This window comes from Pagrus pagrus (assembly GCF_965226575.1).
Source record: "Pagrus pagrus genome assembly, chromosome: 3".
NCBI classification, from domain to species: domain Eukaryota; kingdom Metazoa; phylum Chordata; class Actinopteri; order Spariformes; family Sparidae; genus Pagrus; species Pagrus pagrus.
The window spans coordinates 18,848,587-18,857,845 of NC_140187.1; the positions used below are offsets into that span (position 1 = coordinate 18,848,587).

The 9,259-nt window shown below is 41.2% G+C and overlaps 2 protein-coding genes across 3 annotated transcripts in view; both read left to right on the top strand.

The window, feature by feature from the left end:
- Positions 1-2,833, top strand: part of col7a1 (collagen, type VII, alpha 1) — a 66,340-nt gene extending 63,507 nt beyond the window's left edge. The window contains exons 106-114 of the mRNA XM_084348775.1: positions 71-124; positions 392-445; positions 554-616; positions 693-755; positions 851-967; positions 1,788-1,865; positions 2,316-2,369; positions 2,521-2,569; positions 2,784-2,833. Of these exons, the coding sequence (XP_084204901.1) occupies positions 71-124; positions 392-445; positions 554-616; positions 693-755; positions 851-967; positions 1,788-1,865; positions 2,316-2,369; positions 2,521-2,569; positions 2,784-2,800 (549 nt within the window). The 3' untranslated portion in view covers positions 2,801-2,833. The remainder of the gene's footprint in view (positions 1-70; positions 125-391; positions 446-553; positions 617-692; positions 756-850; positions 968-1,787; positions 1,866-2,315; positions 2,370-2,520; positions 2,570-2,783) is intronic.
- Positions 2,834-4,272: 1,439 nt separating this feature from the next.
- LOC311255230 (trophoblast Kunitz domain protein 1) lies at positions 4,273-9,259 on the top strand. Of its 2 annotated transcripts, XM_084349530.1 has the most exons (5): positions 4,273-4,660; positions 4,965-5,090; positions 6,662-6,838; positions 7,212-7,394; positions 7,840-9,259. In XM_084349530.1, the coding sequence occupies exons 1-5, from the start codon at positions 4,648-4,650 to the stop codon at positions 7,866-7,868; spliced, it is 528 nt and encodes a 175-aa protein (XP_084205656.1). In that variant the 5' UTR covers positions 4,273-4,647; the 3' UTR covers positions 7,869-9,259. The 2 variants fall into 2 exon arrangements, with proteins under 2 accessions (XP_084205656.1, XP_084205657.1); XM_084349531.1 differs by lacking the exon at positions 6,662-6,838.

The following is a 9,259-nucleotide window of genomic DNA, read 5'->3' on the forward strand; positions in this document are numbered from 1 at the left end:
TTGGAGCATTTTTTCTTCTCTTTGCGCCTCTCCAATTGCCTCTGTCAATGATGAAGTTGTGTGTTTCCAGGGTGACCGAGGATCCAAAGGGGCTTGTGGAAGCGAGGGACCCAAAGGAGATAAGGCGAGTTTGGGACAGACTGATAAAATGTGAAAAAAGAAGCATGAATGAAGACATTGTGTAGAGATAATTTAATACGTAGTGGGATTTTGACACTGTGGGGGGCGTTTCTGTACAAATCGTGAACGGAAGCATTTTAACATTTAATAGATAATAGACACTGTGCTCTTTTAGTTAACTTAAATAGATTGAATGTGTCAGACATGTGTGAGTAATGTACTTTGTGGTAAGCACATGAACATAAAGTGAATCATGAGTGTTTGTGCTCAGGGGGATGCGGGTGTTCACGGACGATCTGGCCTACCAGGAAGAAAAGGTGAACAGGTATGAGTCATATCTGTGGTAGAAAAACAGGTATCGTGTCGTTGATTCTTTGCATCTGTGAGCTTCTTTAAGATCTGGCATCTACAGGCTTCTCTCTGTGTTCTCCAGGGAGAAATCGGACACTCTGGGGCCCCAGGGACCCCCGGAAAAGAGGGAATAGTCGGCCCCAAGGTATGTTCTGTACAACTTTGTGTCCAAACTTTTGTGTCCAAATGCAAAGTGTGACCACTTTTCTTTGTCGGTGTAGGGAGACCGTGGTTTCGACGGGCTCGCAGGACCTAAAGGGGCCCAGGGAGAGAAAGGTGAAAGGGTGAGTTTGTGACTTCAACTTCTGCAGGACCATCACTCATCTTCACAGCTAGCTGAGTTACATAACTAACTGTCTCTGTGCTCATATACTTGCAGGGTCCACCTGGGGTACCTGGTCCTCCCGGTCCCAGAGGAAATGATGGGGCCACAGGCATCACTGGCCCTCAGGGACAAGCAGGTGCTAAAGGCCCAGAGGGGCTTCAAGGACAGAAGGTGACTGTACTTGGCTTGACAACACTTTAACATGTTTTTTCTGTGGCGGTCTGACTGAGAAGATGAGAGAGGGTATTTTGTTGTTGGTGATGTAGCAAATAAAAGTACAGTATAACAGGAGCGAGAACATACAAAAGTGTGGGTTACGTCACTGAGTGCGCAAAATAGCAGCGGTCAGGTGTCTGAGTGGCAACAAAGACACAACTTTTGTTTTTTGACAGTTTTGACACTTAAAGCATGATGTAAGAGGGATGTAAAAAGAATACAGCGTTTTTTGTATCCCTCCTTGATTTGTTCTGCTCTTTCTTCTTCACCTGACTGTGGTAGCCTTGTTTGATTGTTTCATGATGATTGAGAGTTTGATGGGTCGTGCGTCTGACTGGCTTGTCTGCTGCATCATCGAGTAATAAAGGAAGGCGGTGACAGCAGAGCAGAGCAGCATCTGTCTCTCTGATGGGTGCACCTTTTATTCAAACTGAGACACTCTTGAGTCAACCAAGCTACATTATTTTTCTGAACAAATATTTTGCTGTGGTGCAGCCTGAAAGGAAGGCTGAGCACTAAGGCGAAAACTGTAACGTTGTACCGATTTGATATACAATATATAAAAGGAATTCTGTATAAGAAAACAAAAGAAAGAAAACTGTTTCTTCTTTGCTTGTTTTCGTTGAAACTATGCCGGCAAATACCACCTGTCAAGAGACTATGTGTACAGAGGCACTGGGACGTGCTGTTGTGTGTTTGTTTTTTTACTTGTAATGCAGTTTTATACATCTGTCTGCCACAGACGTGTTGTAATATTGTTTTTCCTGTGCATCAGGGGGAGAGAGGTCCAATTGGTCCCGCCACAGTGGGTCCACGCGGTATCCCAGGGATCCCGGGGGAGCGAGGAGAGTCGGTAAATGTCATACTTGCTCTACTGGTTGTTTTCTTGACAGCCCACTTTAGCCCCGTTTCCACCAAGCTGCTCTCAGTGAAGTAGCATTTGAACCCGTAAACACAATGCATTGTAACTTTACCTAAATGATCCAGATCTGCTTGGCTACTTTTTGAAATTGAGTATTTCACATTTCACTGCGACATTTTTCAGGAAACTGAATTCTTTCTTTCTTAGCCTAGCTTTCCTAGCTTTAATATTATTAATTGTTGGTCAGAAATCCCATATAAGGACAATACACGTTCAGAATGAGAAACCAAACACATCTAATCTTTTTATTAAAGCTGGTTTAACCTTTCACTTTGACTTTGCACTTAGTTCATGTGCTGCACCTGCTCTCAGTCTAATGAATTAATGTGCTGCGAGCCTCTCTGTGGGTCATGTGTGTCCTAATACCTGTCCATGTTGCAGGGAGAGATGGGCCCAGATGGAGCCAAGGGAGACAGAGGAGAGCCAGGCATGACGGTCAGTGCTCGAGCCTTACCGTGGGGCTCGATCTGAAGATGCTGACACCAGACAGCACACACACACACACACACACACTTACACAGAGTTGATATTAGGGTTGTGTTTGTAATTTTGCTTTGCTCTGCTCCCCTCTTCATTTTGAATTCAGGAGGATGAAGTCAGAACGTACGTTCGCTCTGAAATGAGTCAGCACTGTGGTGAGTCTTTCATGCATCTCGCATTTCTAATTTATTACAGAGTTGTCCCCAAGCTGAACTTTGGATGGCAATCACAGCACATGAGTCAGAGCTTGAGCTAAACTCTATGAGAGTGTGATAGAAGAGAAACTGCACCAATGCCATGACTCTTGAAACTGACCTTTATTATTCGCTCTCTTTCTGCTTCCTTCCTGTCCATCTGTGTGATCCTCAGCGTGTGGAGGTGAGTGAGCCATTCAGCTGCAGCACAAGAGAGGAGGGCGGACAGAGGGCTGTGAAGTAGCATGAGTCACAGTGGTGTACTATACCACATATGCTGCTGTAGTGAGATGAGTCAGTCTCATATATATTATTGATAGGCTTCAATGCATTTACCCTCATTTAGCATTTTTGTGGATTTTAAATGAGTGAAATTCATGATGAATTAACTTCGTGCAGACAAATGTAACATGCTGGTGAAGATTCTCAGTCATTCAGGTCGTGGTTTCTGTATGTGCTATATGGAGGCAACTGGAACCTTAAGCAAGTCCAGTTGCCTTCGTAGAGCACTTAGATACACAAATATAACATACTGTCATTCCCTGTTGGTCTGAACAAACTAACAAGATGGTGTAAAATACACCGCTTGTTAAGGTTTCTTCACAGATAAATCTTATTTAAACAATATTTGCCTGAAATATCTTCGACTGTCCCTCGATGTTTTGTGATGTCCCTGAGTCAAGTTGGAGCCCTTTAGCAGCTTGTTGCATGTAACTCACGTGCAATAACATGCACACGCCCAGCTACCAAAACGAAGAACAGAGAAGCTATGATTACAACACACATATAGGAAGTGTGACTTTAATCTCTATATATTCATATAGTAAATCGTTGTTTTCTGCCATATTAATGTTCAAAATCTAATATACAGATTTTAAACTTTAGTTTATAGGTCAAACAATTGCCTAATAAATGGTTTAGAAAGCATTTCATTGTTAACAGTGAAATAACTAAAGTTTAATTAAAGGGGCACTGTGTAGTTTTGGAGAAGACTCTTGACCTCTTGAAAATTTAAAAACTGTCTAATATTAATGAGGTAATGATTTGAACTGTGTTGTCCTTTAAGGTCAGTTTGTTTATTCAGTTTATTCAGTCATGAAAACAAAAATAGTTTGTTTATTCAGGTTTTTTTAGGTATAAAAGAGTCAATGAAGATCTTTCTTTACTGATTACAAGTTTTTGTAGATATTGAATGTAATGAGATTACTGTAGAAATTAGACAAATATACTTGATAATATTTTGAGTTATGGCAGAGAAAAGGTTAAAGTAAATATTTAAAAGTAAATAAATTGTTTTATTTGGAAAATTAGAAAATGAACGTCAAACTCGTGCACTTTTCTCAAAGTTTTCGTTGATTTCTTTTTTATCTGAGCTCTTAATCAATGCAAGACTTCATCAGTGTTGTGTTGCAGCAGCATGAGATAAGTGATGGTGATGCAGTGTTACTGAGAATGAGGCCAAAACAAACATTTTGCTCATGTTTAATTTATTTATTATTATCTAAGAGACACTTCTGTGTGTTTCATAATGTTCAAGTAAGTAACAGTGAGTCTTCAGTTGAATCAGCGCTGATCTGATTTGGACTCAAGTCAAAAAGTGTTTGACTCGAGTGCGACACAAGTCCATATAGCAACGGCTTGAGTCCTTAAAGGATTACAGTCGGTTCTTGGAAGATTGCCTCATGTTGAGCAGTCCCTCAAAAACTTTGTAAATCCTTTTAGCTGGTGTTTGTGTTGGAACGGTGGAATGATGTTTGTGGTGCTCTGGGGGTTGTTGGCTCATTTGTCTGAATGTTTTACTACGAGAACGTTCTGTCCTTCCTTTTGTTTTTCATCATGTTACCTCTCTGGTCCCCCCTTTTTCTCTCCCTCCTGTGTAACACTTACCTGGTCCCTCTCGCTCCTTAAATCCTGGTCCTCTCTGCTCCCTCGGTGTTCGCTCCTCTTTGTCCTATCTGGCTCTCTCAGGATCAGTCCCAGACACTCGGTCCCTGCCCCCGGTCAGGGCTCGGCCCACACCAGAGCAACAACTGGCCCTGATGGGTGAGGAGGGTGAGTGTGTCAATCCACCGCTTTGCCTGTGGGCCTCCATCTGTTTATGTGTCTGCGTGTCCGTCCCTAACAAACAGGTTTAACTTGGTGGTGCTGCGTCTGGAGACCTCTGAACGACGGGTGGTTTTCTAATCAAGAAAACAGAGGACTCCATTTGTGTTTATATTCTGTATCTCTGAGCATATCCAGACACATACAAATATTCGTGTCGAGGCTGTATTTAACTGACTGTTCTGAGCCTGCCCTCTGTCGAAGCTTGGAGGTTTGTGATCTTCTGACCCTTGTGGCGTTGCTCTTCTCTCAGGCCGTGAGTTGCGCGTCGTGGTGAACACGAACGACCCCGACTACGAGCACATCTACTCCATTGAGTCCTACGATGACCCCATGGATGAGCTGCTCTACTTCCCTCCCTCTGCCAACCAGAGTGATGGTACTGTGTCCAAAGCTGAAATGAAGTACCTCTTTCTGAAATACTAAGTACCACCTAACCCAGCCTGGTCTCATGTAACACTTGTGAAATGAGCACATGATCTTAAAAACCTGTGTGTTCCCTTCTTGAAAGTGAAAGAAATACTCCAAACATCCTCGGGTCTGGTAATGCTCGAGCAGAAGTAGTTTGTACGGCATGTTGTCTGACTGTGACGGAAATGAAAAGCGTTTATATCACTTCCAAACCACCACAGCTGAAACGGGGAGTGAAAAGCCGAATATCATTAATGATTAAATTCAGCACACATACATGACAGTCTGTCCTTGAAGGCATTCAAGTCAAGTCAAATTTCATTAAATAGCCCAAAAACTACAAATCACAATTTGCCTCAGGAAGCTTTACAATCTGTAAAGCAGACGAGTCACTCTGTCCTCAGACGGTCAATTTGGGTAAGAATACTCCTTCACAAACCTCCCCTCTAACCTCAGGCAAGAAGTGACAGAAAGGATTTAGTGTAACAAATGGAAACCAGAGATCTAGAGAAAGGGGGTCTGTTTTCAATGGTTCCCAAAGTGATGCAATCAAACCACAAGCAAAAACAGTCTTTATAAAGAGAAAACACAAAGTAATAGAAAGTGTCAAATCATGATATTGTTGGTTTATCTAACCTGTTAAAACCATACGACAAATAATTACATTTTTATTATATGTAATCAAACAAAACAACTTTATAAAATCCCTCCTCATCACATTTAAACGGTGAAATACAGACAGCCAGGCTAAAAAACAGTGAACACAGATAAGTCCTTTGAGTCATAATGTCTCAAGTCGTGAGTGTTTAACTTCCAAGTCAAAGTTAAGTCTCATGTAATTTATCTGTCAAGTCAGGTTGCAAGTCATTATAAACAGTTTTTAGCTTTATCTTTCATTTCAATATTTTCATTTTCAGATGATAGTAAAGTGATACAATACAACTCGCAACCTTAACAAAGTTGGTGTACTGTTTTTCCAAACCATGATCCCAACCTTGGTGCTGCTCCCACATTTTTGTCCATTATGACTTACATCTGTTATATTATTAGGGCGTGTGTGTGTTGTTATTATGGACAAAAATCACACTGGATATAATATGAGAAGAAGAACCAAGTAGTCAAATGCTGGGAATCCCCTTTAATTAAATTATTTCAGTCACCTAACATCGACGCCGACTTGTTTATATGCTACAAACTTATTGTGTGACAAACAGACTATGGCGTTTCGAATCTGTGCTCATGTCCCGTAAATCTGGTTATTCAATCGGCACATAATCCAATTTGTGCTGTGAGGAGCGTGTCTCATATTATGTATGCGTTCCACTTTGTGCTCATTTCATGACACTATGAGACTGTGTTGACTTCACAGCCTGCTTCAAGCACACACCATCTGAGCCTGTGACCTTTCATGAAGATACATGATCTTTACACCCCTGTCATCACATTAATCTACATTTCTTTTCTATGTATTCTGGATGTGTGTCTGTTTGTGTGTGCCCCCGTGCGTTTACGTGCGTGTGTTTTTGTGTGTGTCGACAGGTGAGGCTGTCAAAGATGAAACTGACAAAACGGTCAAAGTTGAACCAAACAAATCAGCCAGTGCTGCCGTTAAGAAAACAAAAGCAACAGTTGCTGGTCAGAAAGCAGTCAAAGTTACACCTGTGAAAGCAGTGCTGTCCAGATCAGTCAGGTCCAAGAGGAGAGTCACAGGGGAAGGTAATCCAGCTCATGGTTGTTGGGATAAGGGCGAACTCTGCCTGCCTCGTGTCTGGCCCTTTCTGCATGTCTGAGGCTGCATTGGCTGCTTTACTTTTGACTCAACGGCATATATTGAGTAAAAGAAAACACAGATATCAGTGCTAACAAGTCACTTTGGATCTAAAAGAAAAACACGGGAAAATATCGAAATAAACAGGTTGGCTTTAAGTTTTAGCTCAGTGGTCATGAATGCTTGTTTTGGGTCCCTTGTTGTTCTTTATTGCTGTTCTGCCTCTGCTCTTTTTGACCGGCCTGTACTGTCCTCATCGTGTGTGTCTTCTTTGTGTGTATGCATGCACACTCTTCACATGTGTGTATGTGTGTTGTGCAGCTCCAGCTGACCTGTGCCTGCTTCCCATGGAGGAGGGGAGCTGTGGACGATACTCTCTGCGCTGGTACTTTAACAGTCAGGTTCAGGCCTGCAGGCCGTTCATCTACAGCGGCTGTGAAGGGAACGACAACCGCTTCGTTGAGCTGGAGGACTGTGAGGAGGCCTGCTTAGGGGAGGCCACAGGTACACACACACAGAAACACACACACACACACACTAAGTTCAGTGTATGTGAACTATGGCTGTGGCTAAATGATTCATGATAATGATATTATTTTGATATCTATAGAAAATGTTAACAACAATGCTTTAAGTCAAACTCTTCTTTAATTCATCTTTGTTTCCTGTGTTTTGTCGCTTTTTGGGCAAATAAATAAAGCTCAAAGCATGTAGGGAGGTGCAGAGAGTCTGTAACCATAAATGTAAAAAAGCAAACAAAAAGGACAATTACACTTAATAACTAGTGTAAAGGTGACCAGATGAACTGATAAACAAGAGATCTGGCAGGTCTAACATCAGAGAACATTATCATTATTAACACAATGTCCATATTTCATTTGTTAATGCCACAGTGAGTGTCAGTATCGGTATATCTTGACATCCCTAATGCGTACTATCTGTTGTGCAGGTCCTCGTCCCCCACAGACAGCGCGATGATTGTGGCCCACCCCTCGTCTGCCGCAGGAATGTTAGCCGTTATATTGCTTTTATAAATCATTATTTTGTCAGATGTCAATGTTAACATTTGTTTTTTGTTTATTTATTGTTTCTGTAAACCCAACCAAACTTCATCCCATGGTTGAGAGGGGAGACCAGAGGGATGCCTCCTTGTTTTATGTTCTCTGTACCAGGCAAAAGAAAAGACAGAACAGTGTTCATTAGGCTACACAATGCTTTCTCTTTGTGTAGGAGCCAAACAGACATTTTTAACGTTTGCACACTGAATAAGAGCAACTTTGCTTTTTTTTTCAGACTTCACCCTGATTTTCTCAGTTTGACTTTACCACAGTATTAAGGCATTTTAGTACATCCATCCATTTCAAGTTGCACACAGATAATAAGACTTAGTGTCTGCATGCGGGAGGGAGCAGACAAATTAACGACTCATCTGATAGTCTAATATGATAATCCTCAAGTAAATACCAATACGGTGAAGCTCATTAACTTGACGGTGTAGTTCAGTCATTATGTGCGTTAACATGGAGCCTGTCGCTCCACTAATTATTGGAACGAATAGAAATTTGCATATTTAAAAGTCTTTCCACACATTCCTACCATTCCTATCCAAAGATGCACTTTTCTGTCGTCCATTGTTTGAAATCTACAAGCACTTTGTTCCACTTTTTCCAAAAGGTGCATATACAAATCTGTTTTTAATCATATAGCGCTGCATCACAAATCATAATAAGCCTCAAACTAGTACTACTTAAGAGGCATGTCTGATTAAAAAAATAGCACCTTACTGCAAATCCACAGCAGGAAACAAAGCATTTGACACTTGACTTGCTGGTGGAAGCGTTTGTGGAGTGCAGTATAATTATATTTTGTAATAATTAAACGTTTGTGAGAGTCGTTGATCTGACTGATTGCATTAAGGAGGAAAGAGGTGCACATGTGGAGAGAGCTGCCCCTTCGTTAATAATTTTTTGTGTGCATTGTGTCCTAATGACCTCTTAAAGCTGACACATACTGCTACTTGGTATCAAACTTACTTATAACTTACTTATTAATCAAGATTCACAGACTTTGTTTAGTTATGTCAAGGAGAAAAGTGTAACACTAAACTCGAAGCTGAAATACATAAAAAACATAACAGGACTTTTTTTTTAATGAACAGCACAAACTACAAACTTTATGAACTTTACCAAACTGGTGTTTACTGCAAAGATGCTGCATGATGAGATATTTTTATTGGTGCTCACTCCCTGATTGTACTGACTGTTTATACCGCTTAGTAAATAAGAAAGGTTGGTAGAGATCTGGCCTCTGAAAGTAATTCTCCTTTTGTACACAAACATTTAAAAGTTTTCTTACTGTACTTTCACTTG

What these genes read in the sequence shown, in the direction of transcription:
- LOC311255230 (XM_084349530.1), top strand. An exon ending in CTCTGCCAACCAGAGTGATG is followed by an intron (nt 5,091 to 6,661) that starts GTACTGTGTCCA and finishes GTGTGTCGACAG; the next exon opens with GTGAGGCTGTCAAAGATGAA. An exon ending in CTGCTTAGGGGAGGCCACAG is followed by an intron (nt 7,395 to 7,839) that starts GTACACACACAC and finishes TCTGTTGTGCAG; the next exon opens with GTCCTCGTCCCCCACAGACA.